We start from the raw sequence: 21,355 nt of genomic DNA on the forward strand, positions 1-21,355 counted from the left end.
TTCCCGAACCAACGCCACTAGAGGTCGTTTTAACCGCAAATATTTCAAAAATGTTCAGTTCATAATTGGTAAAATGGAGGAAGCCATGCGCAACACGTTGCAAGAAAGGCGATCCTCGGGTTCCAAGTGGTCTTCGACTCCCAGTTCATCCATTCATTCTCAAGATTAGAAATAGTTTAGGCCACGCCCCTCCCCTCCCCCTTGCAGCTGCGCTAACGTCGATAGATCGAAATTTATAATTAATAATTACGCGCGTTAGTACTTTGGATAAAAATTTATATTTTCGCACATTTGTAATATAAGGACTAAGAAATATCTTAGTTGAAATTAATTACTTATTTTAAAAAGCCGGTAATTAAAATTATATATAGAAATAAATACCCTATATAGATACGCTATGGAAATCTGAATTCATTATTTGGTGTTCGTGATTTTGAATGAGAGAGCAAACATACCCTACGTAGAATGCAAACAACCCAACCCGATCGATGCAAACTTATCTGTTAACGTAATTCGTTGGTGATAACCGAGGCTTAGCTTTGTTATTCCCGATAACGAGTGCAAGGCTTAGCAAATGTATTTTAAGCGCGCGGGTCTTCAAACAAACCGATGCAAGTTCTGCTTTTAAACTAACGTAATTCGTTGTTGATAACCGAGGTTTAGCTTTGTTATTCCCGTTGCCGAGTGCAAAGGCTTAGCAAACGTTAGCGGTTCTTGCCCAAATTTACCAATTGGAACAAACCGATGCAAGTTCTGTTTTTAAACTAACGTAATTCGCTGTGGAAAAACGAAAAGAATCTTTGTTATTCCCGGTGCCGAGCGCAAGGCTTAGCAAACGTATTTTAAAATAAGCAAACGTATTTTAAAATAGCGGGGCTTGCCCGAATTCATCAATTGAAGCAACCCGATGCAAGTTCTGCTTTAAAACTAACGTAATTCGCTGTGGAGAAACGAAAAGAATCTTAAGCTTATTCGCGATGCCGAGTGCTAAGGCTTAGCAAACGTATTTTAAGGTAGCCGAGCAAACGTATTTTAAGGTAGCCGTTCTTGCCCGAATTTACCAATTGGAACAAACCGATGCAAGTTCTGTTTTTAAACTAACGTAATTCGCTGTGGAAAAACGAAAAGAATCTTTGTTATTCCCGATGCCGAGTGCAAGGCTTAGCAAACGTATTTTGAGGTTTCGGTTCTTGCCCGAATTTACCAATTGAAAACAAGCCGATGCAACTAACTTAATTCGCTGTGGAAAAACCAAAAGAATCTTAAGCTTATTCGCGATGCCGAGTGCTAAGGCTTAGCCAAGGTTAGCTTTTTCTTGCCTGGATTTGCCAGTTAAAATTCGTTCGCTGATCTGTTTTTCTCGAGATCCTAATCGTAGTTGTGACAAAAGTAGCCCCATGTTGTTGACGCTAAGAGACCAATTTCGCCTTTGAACATGAAAATCATCAATGTAACTTACCAAAAACTATCCATTAGGTTTCATAAATGTTTAGGCTGAACACCTCAATCTTAAAATTTTATATAAAATAAAAGGATAATTTTTGGTAATTTTTCTCATTGATTTTGATGTTCTTTAATTAGTCTTGATTCCCCGCTCAAATGAAAAAAATGAATCCTATTTAATAATATATAGTTTGGGTGCTGATTTTAATCGGTTAATCAAAACCTTATTTCGACTAATTTTAATTTTTCGAGGGATTTAAATTTCTTTTTCTAATCGATTAATTTAATCTCATTTCAATTAAATTTCTTTTTCTAATTGATTAATTTAATCTCACTTCGATTAAATTTCTTTTTCTAATTGATTAATTTAATCTCACTTCGATTAAATTTCTTTTTCTAATTGATTAATTTAATCTCACTTCGATTAAATTTCCTTTTCTAATTGATTAATTTAAAGTTAATTTCGATTAAATTTCCTTTTCTAATCGATTAATTTAAAGTTAATTTCGATTAAATTTCCTTTTCTAATCGATTAATTTAAAGTTCATTTCGATTAAATTTCCTTTTCTAATCGATTAATTAAAAGTTCATTTCGATTAAATTTCCTTTTCTAATCGATTAATTAAAAGTTCATTTAGATTAAATTTCCTTTTCTAATCGATTAATTAAAAGTTCATTTCGATTAAATTTCCTTTTCTAATCGATTAATCAAAAGTTAATTTCGATTAAATTTCCTTTTCTAATCGATTAATTAAAAGTTCATTTCGATTAAATTTCCTTTTCTAATCGATTAATTTAAACCTCATTTCGATTAAATTTCTCCTTGGAATCGCGTTGGTTTTCTACGGATTTGTTTGGTTTAACGGTAACGGTTTAATTAAAACCTTTTTTACTATTATTATTTTAATATACGTATTATATCAATTTAATTGTTATTTTAACGTCAGTTGAAAACTGAAAAATTCTATAAAGTGTACCGTTTTTATGAATTATTTATCGGACCGGTGTATGGACTGATTGTTATCGAGTTTTGCTTCAGAATACAAAACGGTGTTCATTTTGAAATTCCAATGTAGATTTTTTTAAATCTTTACAATGCCGGACAAAATTGTTGGTACGGAAATAAATCTTTGAAACATCGGAATTGCTTGTTTTGTATTTTTTCATTAAAGGGACTGTAAAGAGGTCGGCGGACCGTTGAATTTTTATTTAAAAAAACTCACCCGACCCATCCTCCCCTCTCTTGTGATTGGATGAGTGCCGCCCTGCTTCGGCGTTTCCCCAGTTCTGATTCGCGAGAGTCCGAGACCCCCGCTGCGTTTGCTAGATGGAAAGACTTTCGTTTTGCTCACCCCCCCCCCCCCCGGGGGATTGTGACGTCAATAACGACGTTTTCAAAAAATATTTCCAACGGTCCGCCGACTTCTTTAGAGACCCTTTAAGGTGCAAATAGACCATTTTGGAAAATACGTACAGAGAAAGCGACACACAGGGGCGAGGCCGTCATTGGGGTAATCTCCCCTTCCGCCATGAAGCACTGCTAGAGGCAGTGCGAATGCCTCCTGCTGGCGTGGCTTCTTGGCGCGAGAGAGAATACCCCAATGTCGGCCTCGCCCCTTTGTCAGGGTTCATACAAACCTGGAAAATCGGGGAAATAAATAGTTGACAAAAACCTCATGGAAATTTCTAATCTTTAGTAAAATTCAGGGAAATAAGGGAAATTTGCGTCAAACAGGGGCCGAGATATTAAGCAAAATGTTCGTGAATATTCCCTCCATAGGATTAACATTACACCCAAATTTGGAGGCTCATAACTCTGGTTCTACTCTAAGACCATTAACAACCCTCGGGACTCGCAACGCAAGCTTTCTACCTTTCGTGGTTTTCTGTTACGCGCGATCCTAGCGACCCTTGCGGTATATTGAGGAAACTTTTAGGGGGTACCGAATTTCCGGTTTACAGGTTCCTCTCTTTGCTATTTAAAAATGGCGGATCACGACGAAGAAGATGAGAATGAAAATGTTAACGTGTACATACTTTTTTAACTACCATATTGCAGATATCAAGCTAATTTAGCGATATATTTTTTTGCTATTTTATCATAATTGTACATTAAACCGTTGCGGCCTCGGCCTCCGAATTTAGAAGAAAACGATCTTATTTATTTTTTTAAGCGATATACAAAACCGGAAGTTCTATACACCCTATACGTTTCTATCCGTTGCCGCTCGGTGGCACCCTTGTCGCGAAAACAGCCGTAACTCCTAGAGGTGGAAACTTCAATACGAGGATCTTATTGCGTTGCCAGTCCCGGGGGTTGTTAATGGTCTTAGTTCTACTAGAGATACGGGGATGTCCTCTGAGGATGTTATAGTCCTATTTGCCCCCATCCAACCATACTAAAAACTAAGGGATCGAGTAAAAAGGGGCCGAGTAATTAAGCAAAATGTTCATAAACATACCCTCCATAGGATTAACATTACACTATAGGGAAACAGCATGAAGCGGTTTTTGACCTTCTAGTGACGTCACGCCCGGAAGCCGCGACCTCTGGATTTGTTTTTATTTAATGGCCGCCATGTTGTATGTGAATTATTGGTAAAAAGCACCTTATAAATATAGTGGAAGACATGGCAAATCAACAAATTAATTTCGATACATCAGATTATTTAGAAACTTTAGCCGAAACAACTAAAAAAAGGTATAGGCCTATAGAAAAAATTTCATTGGTTAATTATGAGGATCCTTACTGTAAAAATACGGTAAATTGGAGCCAAGGCTTAAATGATTACCCGGCCATAACGTCCCAAAAGTTGATAAATCCAAGGTTTTTTTACCTTGATTTCTTATTATTCTTGGAATTCTAAAGAATATCTCACGACTTTCAGCAACAGCTTTGCTTATACACTCAAAAACGCAACAGTATAGCACCATCTTTCGAGAGTTCAATGTATTTTTGTAGAGGGCGACACATACAATATGGCGGCCGATTCAAAATTCAAATCGGGCGGTTAAAAATTACAAACCGGTGACGTCACTGAATTGTTCGTGCTGTTTCCCTATACTTTGGAGGCTCATAACTCTGGTTCAATTAGAGATAAGGGGATGTCCTTTGATTATGTAATAGTCCCATTTGCCCCCCCCCCCTCCTTCGTTAACATTTGCTCCATAGGATACTCCATATACGGGAAAAACCTGCAAAAAATTCAGGGAAGTATGTTGGAAAAAACCTGGAAATCTCAGGGAAATTTGTTTTCCAAAAGTTGCATGAACCGTATGTGTGTTGGGATCTCTCTATGTAATTTCGTAATCTTCCCCAACGGCGGGTGGGTAAAAATTATTTGAAATACGTCACTTCACGTGATACCAAGATGCAATGGCTCCTCATGGAGTGGGACTAGTTAACATCTAGTCCTTGTTTTTCGCCAGATTGCAGCGCCAATTCCATGAAGTGGTAGTTTTCGAAATAAAACAAACTAAGCTTCTTTGAACCACTCACGCCTCTCCTCGGTCACTTGGTGCCTCTGACGTATTTCAAATAATGTTTACACACCCGCCCATGCCTTCTTTACAGTACCTTTAAAGTTTGGTAGGGAAATCAGTACTGTACCATATCTAGTACAGTTTCCCCCACTAATCCCACTCGTTATATATCTGAGGGGGTTGAATGAAGCTACGGCCTCCACCTTTTCCCAAAGGTACGTAAAACTTTGGAAGGTGATTACCTAAATGTCAAAAATGCCCAACTTCACCAGAAAGCCAATTATGATCGGTGACATTTATACAACTTTCAATTTCATTGAAACGATGATTAATTCTCAGGTTTTTTATAAGGCTATGTTGTTACGGGTATGTAATGTTATATTCTTTATAGGCTGAAGGCCTGGGCTGGAACTATGTAATAAATAACCAGTAAATATTAATTCACTTTTTTATTAATTTTTTTTTGCGAGGTAACAATTACGGTTTGCGTTATAACAGAAATGTATAACTTTACACGAAGTTCACTTCTCCCTACCTCGCGCCGGCCATGATCTATGAAGTATTTTTACAGGCTAGAAACGGTACCGTTCCTCCCGAACAGCGAGGCAGAGAGGTGAAAATAAAAACACTAGCGTCGCGTAGTGAGAAAAATGTGCTTTTCTTACAATCGTATCATGGTTGTATCTTATGCAGCGGCTTCTCACTTGCGCGAAATACAGTTGAATCCCGCCGTTTCTAGGAAACGTCAGATTATCTTGGCAGTGGCCATTTATCACAGTTCTCTCTCGAGAGGAAAAAGTTTTCTCTTCGCGACTAGCGCGCGTCGGGAGGGGGAAAAAATTCACGCCTCTTCACTCTTGCAAAGTTTCATTTTTCGTGTTTTCTCTTCATAGATGATGTCCACGGTACTAACCATTATTGAAGTGAACTTCGTGTAAGGTAATATATTTCTGGTTATAACATACGACCAACTGTTGATGGAGAAAAATTAAACCCGTAAAAGTAGTACAAAATACACCGTTGGATTTTCCGGTTCACGGGTAGTTGAGCGGTTTTCAAAAGAGCGTTTTGGAATAAAGCGGTTCCCAAAACAGCGGTTTGCAAAACCGCGTGGAAGCAAAACCGCGGTTGCTGTTTCCGCGTTTCTCAATACAGCGCTATTTCCCAAAACAGCGGTTGCTGTTTCCGCCCAAACTGTGATTGATAGGGAGGGAAATCCATATTATATTAAGTATATAGGACAAAGAACAATATTATGCAAAAAGGAGTAATGTTATATCGGAACTAAATATAAAATATAATTTTTTGGAAAAGGCATATTATTTTGGGAAGTTAATGAAGATAAACAACAATATTTTGGAAAAGGCGTACTTCCGTACGCTCAAGATATAAACGCTGTAATCAAAATGCGCTAAAACGAGAAATGGCTATAATGGCAAACGCGTTTATGAAAAAGCCGTTTTGGACAATGCTGTTTTGATAACACGCCCAATCGATAACATACCGGATTTTCCCTATAAAATTGCATTAAAACACGCAAGTGGGAAAACCAACAACTTTTTCTTCACTATAATAAAGTCGTATTTCTACTACAGCTACGAACACTCTATCGTTGAGGTCGTTAAGTCAATGATGCCTGCTACGTTAGAAAGTATTTCAATGATGTTAGGCTTAGTAATTGTTTTAGTATTATTTTCACGCTACGAAGCTCAGAATCAGGACTCTTCAGCAGTGGTTTCCACTCAAAATAATCAATTTACGGTTGATTTCTTTATGAAAATAGAAGATTCCGACGCGAATGTAATTTCGAGTCCGTTTAGCGTTTCTACCGTTCTTAGTATGTTGTTAGTCGGAGCTAAAGGACAAACAGAGACTGAAATGAAAACGGCCCTCGAATATAGTGATTTAACCCAAGATGCAATCAATGATGGGTATGTTAAGTTGACTTTCGTTTACCACCATTTACACTAAATTATAATTTGAGGCGCTTTCACTTGACCGAATGCTAAATTAAGAATTAACACTGTAGGAGCCGTACAGTTAAAGATGATTTTGAAACAGTCGGAATATGTTAATTACTTATTTCATAAACCATAATCATTCTAGATTGATTTTATTCGTAATCGGAATTATATTTGATATTCAAAAGAAAAGTATAAATAATATATATATATATATATATGAATAAGAAATTTTATAATACAAATTCTAGTCACTAGAGACCACGCAAAACTCTAATATGGCCGAGTCCATCTTGTTGATTTCTTAACCGCCATAGAGTGCTGTCAGTTGTGACGTCAGGTCCAAGGTTAAACGTCACGAGTCTGCCTTTAGCAATGGGCGGCCATGACAGTTACCGTTTTTTCTTTATGGGAAAACAGCATGGGTCACGTCACACGGGCGCTTCTGACAGCACTCTATTGGGAACTCTAACCAATTAAACCCCCAAAACACTAGGGATGCACCGATATGGGTATAGCCGATATATCGGCCCATAAAAAATATTTCTCCATGAATATCGTTTCCATGAGTAGAATCATCATTTTGAGGACCATTTACCTTTTAACTTTGTTTTATTAGAGACATGTGTCATATCTCTTTGCTTTAATGTGGTAGAGAGCGTCAGTGTCGACTTCGATTGTTTGTGGGAGGTTTGGGAAACTAGGGAAATTACTTACTCATAGTCGTGAACAACGGAATAAAACGGAGATTGTGGAAAACCTTGCATATTTAAAGGGAAATGTTAAATTGTGGGAATGAATTTGTGATGTGTTTCAGTTAGTATTCTTTGAGTACCTTATAACTTGTAAAGTTTTTCCCGAAAATATCGGTTTACGTGAAGCCGATATTGGCCGATACCGATATGAAAAATATAGGTCGATATATCGGTGCATCCCTACAAAACACCACGTGACCTCGCGTGTTTCTACTCGGGCGGTCGCTAATTATAAAAAGTTGGGAAAGCAGAATAAACCTCTCCGGTCGAGACGAGGGTTATCTTAAATAATTGAACAAATATAATTGATATTAATTATTTTTAACCGTCAGTAGTTTACCATAGTACTAGTTAAGTCGTTTAAAGAAGCGTTATTCCTAAAATCATTTTAAACATAGCTAATGTTAACGTTTGACTTCAATCGAACACCTTTTTCACAATTTTTGGAAATTTAGGGTATATAAAGCGATTCACGGTAAATGATAAGAAAAACCGGAATTGCCTGAACCTTCGGTGAAAGCCCTGCCATTGGGAGGCTAGACTTTTCTCGTAATCCTAGCCATAGCCCTAGCCGATCGCCGCGTGCATCTTAACAATAACGATGATAATGAGGGTAAAAGCCAACGTTGCTTTTTTGTGAACTGCGAACGCGGTCTTGTTATTGCCAATACGTTTGTTCCGACGCGAACGCGGTGACAGACACACACGCATAGACACGTCCAGTGTAATACCTCTCCGTGACTTCGTCGTCATGCGGAGAGGTAAAAACGAGAGGTCGGTCATTCATGAAATCCCGTACGCTACCCGTGAAATCCAACTTAAGAAATCCGAAATCAATGCTGATTTCGAAATCAAATAAAAAAATCCGAAATCAGCAACGAAATCACAAAATCAGTAAAGAAATCATAAAATCAGTTAAAAAATCACGAAATCAACATAGAAATCACAAAATCAGTAGTGAAATCCATTACAAAATTCACGAAATCCAAAATCAAAAGAAATCACGAAATCATGGGGAAAATTTCAAAATCCGAGGAAATCACGCGAAAAACCTCAAAAATCAAAGAAATCAAGGGAAATATCGCAAAATCCGTCGAAAACACGGTAAAAATAGCAAAATCCGACGAAATCACGGATTTTATCGAATTCTGAAATCAAACAAAAATCCGACGAAATCCGATGAAATCAAATGAAATCCGATGAAATCCGTCGAAATCAAACGAAATCCGAAGAAATCAAATTGGATTTCGAAATCCCGTACACTTTTTCCAAAACGTCCGACCCCTCGGGTAAAAAATGTTTTACGTAAAACAGAAGGGAATAAGGGAGAAGGGAGACATTAAAGCCTGCTTTGGTAACGAGAGTCCGACCATAGCCCACTTGATCACGCTGGCTGCACGCGCTATAGAAGCCCGCTCAATCGACCCTAAAAATGAGAATAACATAGGTTCGGTCTAAAATTCAAACCCGTCTGGTTTTAACAGGGCCGTCTATGGGAGGGGACGAGTTTTATCAACGTTTTTGACAATATTAGTGCATCTACTGGTTCAAATCTCTTGAATTTTTAATGAGACGTGTATTGAAAGGTTTGATATTATCCTGTAAAATTTAAAGTCTTCAGCTATAATAGTTTTTTTTATAAAAAATAAAAATCATCACATAGTAGAGAAATTGAAGGATTTATTTCTCTACTATGTGATGATTTTTATTTTTTATAAAAAAAACTATTATAGCTGAAGACTTTAAATTTTACAGGATAATATCAAACCTTTCAATACACGTCTCATTAAAAATTCAAGAGATTTGAACCAGTAGATGCACTAATATTGTCAAAAACGTTGAAAAAACTGGTCCCCTCCCATAGAGGCCCATGTTAAAACCAGACGGGTTTGAAAGTTTAGACCGAACCTATGTGACGCGCCGTATTCGCGAGTTAACATGTAAAAAAAATTGTTTGGACGGGCTTCTAGAGCGCGTGCAGCCAGCGTGCGTGATCAAGTGGGCTATGGTCCGACCAACCTCAAGAAAACCGCGAAAACCTTGCGCAAGTACACAGCTTTTAACCAATTTACTGCAAAAATAGTTCTTTAAGTTCTCCGCGGTGTCAGGCGGCCTATTTGTCTGCTAGATTTTTATTCTTCAAAGGCTTAGGGCTGTCGATGTTTCGTTCTTGTGTAATTATAACCTCAAGTATGTATTTTATTGAAACTAATTTCTATTTTTTATTATTAATTCAGAATAATTAGTTTTCATCTATTTAATACCTTCAAATTATCTGATTTTGGTATGTTCTCAATTCCCGTGTATCTAAATTAATTGCACAGTTTGATTTCGTTTATCAACATGAAATTCGGCCATTTTTATCTCCTTCAATGTAAAGTTGTAAACAAAACTACTTTTTTTTCGTCAACCGAGACGTCACCCTCTTATGTGACGTCACAGCTAAGACAGAAGTTAGATAGCCAATAAGTGAAGGGTAGTTGATTTGAGGTTGGTAAGACCATGGATGTACTAATAACGATAGTTATTAGTACATCCATGGTAAGACTGTTGTTACGAGTGTAAAGCATTATGGAGATATAAAGTGTGTCCCTTCTCTCTTATTCCCTTCTGTTAATAGGTTTCCTTGAAAAAAACCATGAGTTTCATCGAGTTTTCGCTAAATTTATGGAAATCAGTATTCTTGTAGCAAACTTTTGAAATTAGCGGCCTTATGCATGGAGAAGTTTGCTGGTGAATTTTATGCAAATTAGTATATTGGCTGCAAACTATTGAAAATACTGGCCGTATGCAAGAAAAAGTTTGTAGAATTTATGCAAATTAGTATTTTGGAAGCAAACTTTTGAAAATGGCGGCCTTTTGCAAAAAAATTGGTTTGCCGTAAACTTATGCAAATTAGTAGCGTCCGACAAGGTCCACTCCGAGATATTAAAAACCTTTGAAGTTTACTCCTATCTCTAGTCTACAATGCACTCTGTTTGCATATTAAAAACCTGTGTGACTTTCCATCGGCAGTTTTTAAGAAGATTTCTTTTTGATATACAACGAAAATCCCTCTAAAATTTGATTCAACATATTTATGTCTCCCAGAATTCTACTCCATGGTGGCAGACTGAAGGCCCCACAGTCTGGGGTCAAATGCCTTGACTAGTGCCTTATCCCCTATGTCGAGCCCGGCCAGGCTAGGAAATAAGACAGGTTTACAGGTCAAAAACCAGTTTATTAATAGCTTGGACCACTTTTTTTATTCAAAACGTGAGGGTCACTGGTCCCAATGACTAGTTTATTAATTCCTACTTTTATTAAAAAATGATATGGGGACCTCTTTAATTATTTTCATTTTAACATAAATTTCGACTCCAGGAGTCCAGTTGTGTATACAACCCTAAGCCGAGAGAGATTTTTTTTGAAGACAGAACGACCACAAGTCCTGGGACCAGTAGAAAAATAAATAGGGGAAGGGTCACTGGTCCCGGGACCAGTTTCATATTTAAGACATCAGGGGTCACTGGTCCCGGGACCAGTTTCATATTTAAGACATCAGGGGTCACTGGTCCGGAGGACTAGTTCAGAAATAAACCTTATTTCCAAGCCTGAGCCCGGCAGTATAACAACTTTCTTCAACGTCGTCTGCTACTGATTCTGCTCTTGTTATTATTGTGATTTTTGTTGTGTTCTGATCATGTTGTCAACGCAAAGATGAATAACACGCGTAATAATTCAAAACTTGTCATTGGAAGCGTACGTAATAAAATTATCAAGGTAGGATTGCACTTTACGTGACCCACCCAACTAACAATGGTTTCTAGTTAATTAGACTGTGGGGAGTCCGAAAAAAATAGTTAAAAAATTATTTGGCCGCCGCAAGTTGGTTAAAAAAATTTTTGAAAATTTCAAAATCCACTCACTTACCCTCATTGAAGCCGCTATCCGCTTAACGCATTCTGCACTCAATCTTGCAAAATAAGCCGAGGGAATGAGAAAAATTGACGTACTCGCGCCGGAAACATTTACGTACTCGCGCCGGAGATATAGCTATGGAATTTTTAAGCTTACTGAAACTGTTAATTTCTGATAAATGGACGGAAATATAATGCGAGAAAACTGCTATTTTTTGGAAAAATCGTTGAATTTTTGGGGAATTCGATAAATGATAACGGTAAATTTTGGTAAATGCCGTCAAATTATTCTTGAATTTGATAAATCTGAAGGACAATATTTTGGAAAAGGTGTCAAATTATTCGGGAATTTGATAAATGTGAAGGACGATATCATGGAAAAAGGTGTCAAATTAATCTGAATTTGATAAATCTGGAGGACGTTATTTTGTAAAAGGTGTCAAATTATTTGGTTGTTTGATAAATGTGAAGGATGATATTTTGGAAAAGGTGTCAAATTAATCTGAATTTGATAAATCTGGAGGACGTTATTTTGGAAAAGGTGTCAAATTATTTGGGTGTTTGATAAATGTGAATGACGATATTTTGGAAAAGGTGCCAAATTATTCGGGAATTTGATAAATGTGAAGGACGATACTTTGGAAAAGGCATCAAATTATTCCCGAATTTGGTAAATGTAAAGGACGATATTTTGGAAAAGGTGTTTACATTTATCAAATTGCCGAAAAATAGGCACTCTTTCCAAAATATAGTTGCAATGACTTCCAAAATATTGATGTTGACGTTTGATAATTGACCAATAGTTTGTCGCCTTTTCCAAAATATTGCTGAAATAACTAGACGCCTTTTCCAAAATATTGAAATAAATTGACGCCTTTTTCAAAATATTGAAATAAATTGACGCCTTTTTCAAAATATAATTGAAATAAATTGACGCCTTTTCCTAGACCAAGCTTAGATTATTATTATTATTATTATTATTATTATTATTAAAATATAGTTGAAATAAATTGACGCCTTTTCCAAAATATAGTTGAAATAAATTGACGCCTTTTCCAAAATATAGTTGAAATAAATTGACGCCTTTTCCAAAATATAGTTGAAATAAATTGACGCCTTTTCCGAAATATAGTTGAAATAAATTGACCAAAATATAGTTGAAATAAATTGACCAAAATATAGTTGAAATAAATTGACCAAAATATAGTTGAAATAAATTGACGCCTTTTCCAAAATATAGTTGAAATAAATTGACGCCTTTTCCAAAATATAGTTGAAATAAATTGACGCCTTTTCCAAAATATAGTTGAAATAAATTGACGCCTTTTCCAAAATATAGTTGAAATAAATTGACGCCTTTTCCAAAATATAGTTGAAATAAATTGACGCCTTTTCCAAAATATAGTTGAAATAAATTGACGCCTTTTCCAAAATATAGTTGAAATAAATTGACGCCTTTTCCAAAATATAGTTGAAATAAATTGACGCCTTTTCCAAAATATAGTTGAAATAAATTGACGCCTTTTACAAAATATAGTTGAAATAAATTGACGCCTCATATATATTGATGTTGACATTTGCTAACTGCCCAATAATTTGCCGCCTTTTCCGAAATATTGTTGAAATAAATTGACGCCTTTTCCAAAATATTGATGTTGACATTTGGTTCTTTCTCAATAATTTGTCGCCTTTCCCAAAATATAGTTGCAAAAAAACTAGACTCCTTTTCTGAAATATTGACGTTGACATTTGGTAATTTCCCTATATTTTGACACCTTTTCTCTACGCCTTTTATTTAAATTTTTTTTTACAAAAAATCATATTTACCAAGGATTTGACACATTTTCCCAAAAATAATGTTGAGTGAATTAAAAAAATCCCGAATAATTTGACGGTTTTTTTTTCAAAATTTACCGTTATCAATTATTGAATTCCCAAAAAATTCAACGATTTTCCCAAAACATTTCAGTTTTTCTCGCATTTATATTTCCCTCCTTTTATCAGAAATAAATGTTTCCGTAAGCTTAAAAAAATCCATAGCTATAAAACTCCGGCGCGAGTCCGGCAATTTTTCACAGACCTCCTCGGCTTATTTTGCAAAATTGAGTGCAGAATGCGTTAAGCGGATAGCGGCTTCAATGGCGGTAAGTGCATGGATTTTAAAATTTTCAAAAATTTTTTGACCAACTTGCGGCGGCCAAATAATTTTTTAACTATTTTTTTCGGACTCCTCATGGTCCAATTAACTAGAAACCATTGTTAGTTGGGTGGGTCACGTAAAGTGCAATCCTACCATTATCAACTATTTAAATTAAGCCTAGAAAGATTTGTTAAAGCTTGCTCTTCAAAATTTAATTTACCATCTTGGAGGTTGGTTGGTAAGGCGGTCTGCTTTCAGCTGCAAACCCCATCACGCCTTGCGCCAACCCCCCCCCCGGGGGGGCAGGTCAAGACCGTGCCATCAGGCCTTAGGTGACCTTTAGTATCAAGCCTTGGCATTTTATCGCCCTTGTAACATAACAACACTACTCTTGAAATGCGTTAATGAAAGTGTGTTAGAAGGAGAATGAAATGGTCTGACCCTTTTTGGGTCATTCCTATTTTAAAGGCCGTTTTCCTTTTGAAGAGGGAACGGTTACACTGGAGGGGTAAAGGCGCTGTACCCATGCACGTCATATAGTGCTGCCACCTCTTGGTGGGGTTTTTTTTCACACTATAGTCACTTTTAAAGCTTTCAAAACAACACTATTTTCCCTTAATTAAATGTTAGAATTGTTGCACCAAGCTTGAGCGTTGCTAAGCCTTGCATCACACCTTTTTTAAATGTGAAAAGCAGACGAAATCTAAATAAATGTCTGCACTATAGTAGTCCCTCGGTTGAGTAGTAGCTAGTAGTGATGCTCTTGAGTAGTACAATTGTACTTTTTCGGTACATTTTTAAGTCTTCAGTACCTAAAGTACATTTTCAAATACAATTGTTTAACATTAGTGTCGATGGGATGAAAATTAGGCCGCTAGATGGCGCCAAAAACCTTTCGTGCGGGGGGGCTCTAACTTTCCTACCCCCAGGGGAAGTAAATTTCTACATGTAAGAAATGCCCCAGTGAAAGAGGGAGTTTATACCTGTAAGGTAATACTCAAGGCGGAAACTTGCCATGAATATTGCAGTCTTCGCTAATAAAACTGCGGAATGGTATTTGAACAGGAAACCGTGATTACTCGGTATTTCAATTACCCCCTCATGAGTAGTCAAAATATTTCTCCATCGTTGGTTTAGATTTTCAGTCTAGGAAAAATACTACTATCCTACTAAAACATTCCCTACTATCCCATACTTAGAGAGAAATGTACCTGTAATTGTAACACGATTCTTCCCAACATCGGAATCAACGTTTGGAGTGCACAAGGTTACTGAATCACCTGCCATCATTACTCTATTAGCGCTTAACTATTTGCCAAGGTGCATGCCCTGCCCCTTGTACCGAAATAATGGTTGTCAGACCATTTCATTCCCCCTTTACAGGGCCGGATTAAAGGGGAAGGGGCGAGGGGGCACTGGCTTCCGGGCGCAAGGCTTGTTGGGGTGCATTGAGTAGAGCCATCTCAGTTGTGACGGCAGTGCCTAGGTAAAACGTCACGGGCTTAGCTTTGGCAGTGGGCGGCCATATTTGGTACCATTTTGGTTCTATGGGACGTCACTCTAAGGCTTCTGTTAAACTATTCCCCCTAGCTACATTTGCTGTACCTTTTTTCTGGGGTTAAATTATTAGTTGCCAATGAAAAGCAGCTGTTGTAATTAAAAGCAGTGAACCCCGTGTAGGGTGAGGGGATAATCTTTTCCCTGTAACCGGCTTCACCCAATCAACCCCCAACCTTAAGAACGTTTCGCAAAAAATCAAACAGTGGAGTGTGGAGATTTTTTTAAACTGGACATTTGCCTATGACCCCCCCCCCCCGGCCTAGAATCGATAAACTGGTCCACGACCATTCATTGACCACAGCACGTCGTCTGCCAAGCTAAAGAAGTGGATAATTAAAATATTTGAGATTATCTGGGAATGAGAAGCTTCGTTTGAAAAACCTCTGATTTTTATAACAAAATATGGAATTAATTTCTGTGAATTCAAAAATATCAAGCTTTTAATTCTCCGATTTCTGGTTAATTGGCCGCAATATGCATTTGAAAATGCTTCATATGAAATCCGCTTTTTAAGAATTTAGGATAAAACGTTTCCCCTTGGGTGACGTCACAGATATATTTTTTCACGCGAGATGGTGCCACTCTCTCTGCTATCGATCAGACCCAGAGTTTAGGCTGGCGAGAAGCTCGAGACGCCGCCTATAGGATTCCCGCGCTTTCCCCCCTCCCACGTCATAGTGATGTCATCAAACGGGCAAACAATCTCGAGAAGACACAATTATTGATATATTGTTACTGAGTTTTCGTGATTTTCCAATGGATTTTAAAAATAGAAAATTTGGTTCACTTATATTTAAAAACTTGATATTTTGAAAGTAGAGACTCGAAAGTGTAACATAATACCACTTTCGTGCTAAAATATGATATGAAATTGTAAATTCGCATACCCTTTAGTGTCTGGACTCTGCAGGTTACCCTTGAATTTTCTTAGTGGTACCGTGGACCACTGAGCCCCTCCCCGATTAAATTCTTAATCTGGTCATTTTCCCTGTGTCACCGCCTTATTTCCCACACTGGAACAGTGCATGTCTTACTTATTGTCGTTACGTTAGTAATAATGAAAATTCAAATGACCATAATGGCAGATCACGCCTGCTGGTACCATCAGCATCTCGGAAGCTAGCTCGTTTGACGTTGATGCCGTAGCCAAATCATTCTCGACGCAATTGCGCAAGCGTAAACCGCCGCAAACACCTTCCAAAAAATCGCCGCAAACTAAAACCAGCGTCAGAAATAATAATTTAACTGAGGAACATCGAGCCGTTCAACAAATCGCCCGCTCAATCGGCGGCTCAAGCGATGACATTTTAAGTCAAGCTGTCCAACAAAACGCCATCAACGAGACTGACAACGTTATCGTCCGTTACAATGACGCCGAGATACAAGAAGCGGTTGAAACGGTCCAGTCTAGTTCGATTGACAAAGAATGCGCGTGAGGAAATTTGTTTTCACTCGATAGGATAGGCAACTCCCTATCTCGGACAACAGCTTATTCTGTATATACACTGTTACAACATCGGTTGTCAGCACGCGCAAACCGAGGTCTCTATGCAACTTAGCTTTGTACGTGCTGACAAGAAACGACAACCTTCAGGATCTTCAGGATTTAAAATATCCGCGAGTTATATAAGCTCGAGTGCACGGACCTCTAGGCCTTAGTTTCAAATACGTGTGAAATTGCCTAGTACAGCCTACTACACGTATTTGAACTAAGGCCTAGAGGTCGGTGCACTCGAGATAAAAAACTCGCGGATATTTTAAATCCTGAAGATCCTGAAGCTTTTTGTCTCTTGTTAGCACGCACAAAGCTAAGTTGCATAGAGACCTACAACATCGGTTGTAAGCACGCACAATGCTAGGTCTCTATGCAACTTAGCTTTGAACGTGCTGTCAAGAGACCAAAAACTTCAGGATCTTCAGGATTTAAAATATCCGCGATTTTTTTTAGCTCGAGTGCACGGACCTCTAGGCCTTAGTTTCAAATACGTGTAGTAGTCTGTAGGCAATTTCACACGTATTTGAAACTAAGGCCTAGAGGTCCGTGCATGCACTTGAGCTAAAGAGAAAAACTCGCGGATATTTTAAGTCCTGTTTTTCGTCCTTTGTCAGTACGTACATAGAGACCTACCTTTACGCGTGCTGACAACCGATGTTGTTACTGAGTATATATAAAGAATAAGCTGTCGTCCGAGATAGGGAGCTGCCTATCCTATAGCGTGAAAACAAATTTCAACCTCACGCGCATTCTTTATCCATGCTAGTATGATGAACTTGGACGGAGGATACGTCATTGAAGTTGATGCCGAAAACGCCATTCAATTTGAAGCTCAAACTGTCGTCATCTTGGACGGGGAACCCATGCAGGTCGTCGAGTACACCACCCTGACGGAAAGCGAAGATATCGGGGCCAGCGTCTTGAGGGAAGAAGACGTGGCCGTGGCCAGTGTGACGGGTGAAATATTGGGACAGGTTGAAGGTAATACAACAACCAACGAGATCTTAGAATGCGTTGAACCCCCACCTAAACCCAAGACGGTCATTCGCGAACGAGTGAAACGCGTTCAGGAGGAGGAAACCATCATGATGCCAATTGAAAATATCACCGTCGCTAATAAGTTCATGACCAAGAAGTTACGTTCGTTGGTAGGTATCGTAAAGATATCGCTACCATTCTGTTATGGGTCATTTTTTTCACCAATAACAGCTTTAAACAAATTAGCCTTATTCCCGATCAGCGCCACCTAGCCATAGCGGCGGCGACTTTGAGAACTACTGTAATCGGCAAGCCAACCACTCCAGATGTCGCTAAAAATCTGGTGACGTCACTAACGGGTACTGTCGGCCCGGGGTCTGAACAAAAATTAGCCCGCGGCTTTAAAGCTTGTTGAAGTTAATTTGAACGTCATTACTTGAATTAAATTACGAAATAGGGACTAAATCGAGCTCCAAACTTCTTTCTTGACGATATCCAACACTTACCTAAAGGTAAAAACTTATTTCACGGAGTTGTTGGAGCTTTTAAACTGGCTAAGCCTTGGCGTGCCCCTTTAAATAAAATAAAGCGGGCTAATTTTTGGTCAGTGACGTCACCAGATTTTTAGCGACATCTGGACTCCTGGAGTGGTTGGCTTGCCCATTACAGTAGTTCTCAAAGTCACCACCGCTATGGGTAGGTGGCGCTGATCAGGAATAAGGCTAATTTAAAAGGTCCTCCGCGCTCCAAACTTAATTAAATTACGAATTTCATTCATTCATTTCTAGCAACCTCGTGAAACTTCGACTTTCAAAATAGTAAAGCCTACGAAACGGGCGTCTCGTAGTAATTCCACGCTTGCCAGGCGCTCTCCTTCACCCGGCGCCACATTGGCGCCACCTCCCGAGGCCCCCGAACCCATTGTTGAAGATCCCGTGGCCGCCGAACCCAATATCGAAGCTCCTGCGGCCGCCGAACCGAATATCGAAGCTAATCCCGGGGCCATACTCAAAGCGAACATAAAAGTCTTTCTGTCCACTGCCGAATGGCGCGCCTTGATGGAGATTGGTTGGTTCTCTTCCCTCAGTTCATTTAACATGGTTCAACTCTTGCGAATTAACCGCGAAACCAACGAAATCGTGCCGGTCATCAGCGTCATCGTTGAACTGGACTGCGCGCTCCGAGTCAGCGTTTTAGGACGGGATATCGCCACGCCACACCCGGCCATCGTCTTTCCCGAAAACATTGAGAACGTGAACGCCCTATACGTTGTATTGAAAGGCCTGAATCGTTTAAATATTTGCCGAGGAAATCCCGAAGTCGATATCATTCAGTATTTGATAGAAAGTAAACGGGGTTTTTATAGCGCCGTAACACGAGCTCAACACGATGAAAATTGTCAAAGGTTTGTCAAATTTCGCTTCTACCCTTCTTAAGGCCTGTCCTGAGTGACACATATTGCGCGTCAGTCTGGGAAATAAGGATATTTTTTAAACTAGTCCTTGGGACCAGTGACCCCCCCCCCCCCCCGTAGTGCCCGAAATAATAAACTGTTGCCCGGACTGGTCCCAGCCTTTGTTCTCCTATAGATTTGCAATTAATAAACTGGCCTCGAGGACCAGTGACCCCCAGTTCTTGAATTAAAAACTAGTCCAAGCAATTAATAAACTGGTTTTGGACCAGAGGAAGTGCACTGCTATTTCCCAGACTGTTGCGCGTTGCTTGTTTGCTTGATCGGGCTTCTGTCCACATTGGTTTTTCGCTACTTTGCGTCCTCACCTCGCGAAGATGCAATTTAATTATAATTCTTGCACGTAGGCTAAGAATTTCGCGTCTTCCCGAGAAAAGCACCAATCACAGACAATAGGAAGGGTGGGACGTCGATTAGTTTAGCTTTTGTCACTTTTCACAATGGCGGAAGCAGCATGCAGCTCAGTGACTCAGTCGGGTCCCTATTACCGCCCCTAGTATTCCGGCTGACCTTCTGGACACGAATTTTATATTGCCAAAGGCAGGAACCTGGTCTGATTGGTTCCTGTCTTTGGCTAAACACTAGCCTGTACCCAGCTTAGCCACTGCGTAAAAGAAAAAGCATCTTTAAAGGGACTGCGAAGAAGGTATGGGCGGGTGGGTAAAAATTATTTGAAATACGTCACAGACATCACGTGATGCCAAGATACAAAGGCTCCTCGTGGAGTGGGACTAGTTAACATCTAGTCAAGGTTGTTTTTCGCCAGATTGCAGCGCCAATTCCATGAAGTGGTAATTTTCGGAATAAAACGAACTAATCTTCTTTGAACCACCCACGCCTCTCCTCGGTCACGTGGTGCCTCTGACGTATTTCAAACAATTTTTACCCACTCGCCCATGTCATCTTTACAGTCCCTTTAAGGGGCAGCAGCGACGGAGCCGCCCTCTGCTTTGATAATCAACCTTTTATTGCAGGTTAACGGAACGCAAAATTTGCGTGGCTTGCGCGAAATTGCGCAACTCCGTTTACTCCTTGGTTTCGCGTCGCCCCAAACTTCAAACGAAGAAGATTCGAAGTTACACGAAAGAGGAATTGATCGACAAAGTCAAGGATATGCGCAGGACGGAAGCCAACTTGAAGCGAAAGATTCAACGCTTGGTTAAAAGACTAGAACTGACCTCCTGTGAGAAAGACAACGACGACGACGACGAGGCCGAGGACAGTGAAGCAAGTGACCAATGTGATAGCGAACAATCTAGTGACCAAGAGGAAAGTTAAGAAGTGTATTGAACTATAAATGGTGGCTTCAAGCGTGAAGCCATCGCTTGAAATTTCAAAATAGAGTGCGAGATATTTTGAACATTTGAACAAAGTCGGAGATTTTCATTAAAGTTGCGAACATTTCTTGTAAAATTCTAATCTGTATTTACTTATAAATGGTGGCTTCAAGCCGGAAGCCATTGGACAGCAAAAAATTGGGCGAGTCACTTGAAATTTCAAAATAGAGTGCGGAATATTTGAACATTTGAACAAAGTCGGAGATTTTCATTGAGGTTGTGAACATTTCTTGTAAAATTCTAATCTGTATTGAACTATAAATGGTGGCTTCAAGCCGGAAGCCATCGGGAGAGTCACTTGAAATTTCAAAATAGTGCGCGGGATATATTTGAACATTTGAACAAAGTCTAAGAATTTCATTGAGGTTGCGAACATTTCTTGTAAAATTGTAATCTGTATTGAACTATAAATGGTGGCTTCAAGCCTGAAGCCATCGGGAGAGTCACTTGAAATTTCAAAATAGAGTGCGGGATATATTTGAACATTTGAACAAAGTCTAAGAATTTCATTGAGGTTGCGAACATTTCTTGTAAAATTGTAATCTGTATTGAACTATAAATGGTGGCTTCAAGCTGGAAGCCATTGGACAGCAAAAAACTTGGGAGAGTCACGAAATTTCAAAATAGGCGAGTGCAGTTGGATATTTAAACATTTGAACAAAGTCGGAGAATTTCATTGAAGTTGTGAACATTTCTTGTAACAGGCGCTCAGAAGCGCTAGACGTTCCAATAAATAAGTGGCTATTGTCCAATTTGTTCCTATTAAGTGTGGACTTTTTTTAAACAATATTTTTAATGGTAAAGTTCAGGTAACATAACTGATTATGCCTTAA

The 21,355-nt window shown here is 38.8% G+C and overlaps 2 protein-coding genes across 6 annotated transcripts in view; both read left to right on the plus strand.

Annotated features, from left to right (window-relative positions):
* Window positions 1-2,587, plus strand: part of Vps13 (vacuolar protein sorting 13C) — an 84,799-nt gene extending 82,212 nt beyond the window's left edge. For all 4 annotated transcript variants that reach the window (XM_089845125.1, XM_089845128.1, XM_089845126.1 and 1 more), the window contains one exon: window positions 59-2,587. In XM_089845125.1, coding sequence (XP_089701251.1) covers window positions 59-169 — 111 coding nt within the window. In that variant the 3' untranslated portion in view covers window positions 170-2,587. The remainder of the gene's footprint in view (window positions 1-58) is intronic.
* Window positions 2,588-9,874: 7,287 nt separating this feature from the next.
* On the plus strand, window positions 9,875-21,284 carry LOC149713001 (uncharacterized). Of its 2 annotated transcripts, XM_089845131.1 has the most exons (6): window positions 9,875-10,132; window positions 10,263-10,442; window positions 16,327-16,673; window positions 17,503-17,884; window positions 18,503-19,119; window positions 20,160-21,284. In XM_089845131.1, exons 2-6 carry the CDS (start codon window positions 10,431-10,433, stop codon window positions 20,461-20,463), a joined length of 1,662 nt encoding a protein of 553 aa, XP_089701257.1. In that variant the 5' UTR covers window positions 9,875-10,132; window positions 10,263-10,430; the 3' UTR covers window positions 20,464-21,284. The 2 variants fall into 2 exon arrangements, with proteins under 2 accessions (XP_089701257.1, XP_089701256.1); XM_089845130.1 differs by lacking the exons at window positions 9,875-10,132; window positions 10,263-10,442 and adding an exon at window positions 11,228-11,383.
* Window positions 21,285-21,355: the final 71 nt, after the last annotated feature.

This window comes from Phalangium opilio, unplaced genomic scaffold (genome assembly GCF_054372755.1).
Source record: "Phalangium opilio isolate 3A_F unplaced genomic scaffold, DU_Popi_V2 ptg000009l_1, whole genome shotgun sequence".
Lineage (NCBI taxonomy): Eukaryota > Metazoa > Arthropoda > Arachnida > Opiliones > Phalangiidae > Phalangium > Phalangium opilio.

What these genes read in the sequence shown, in the direction of transcription:
- LOC149713001 (XM_089845130.1), top strand. Translation starts at nt 11,342, where the DNA reads ATGAATAACACGCGTAATAATTCAAAACTTGTCATTGGAAGC. An exon ending in CAAAACTTGTCATTGGAAGC is followed by an intron (nt 11,384 to 16,326) that starts GTACGTAATAAA and finishes CCATAATGGCAG; the next exon opens with ATCACGCCTGCTGGTACCAT. An exon ending in CCAAGAAGTTACGTTCGTTG is followed by an intron (nt 17,885 to 18,502) that starts GTAGGTATCGTA and finishes ATTCATTTCTAG; the next exon opens with CAACCTCGTGAAACTTCGAC.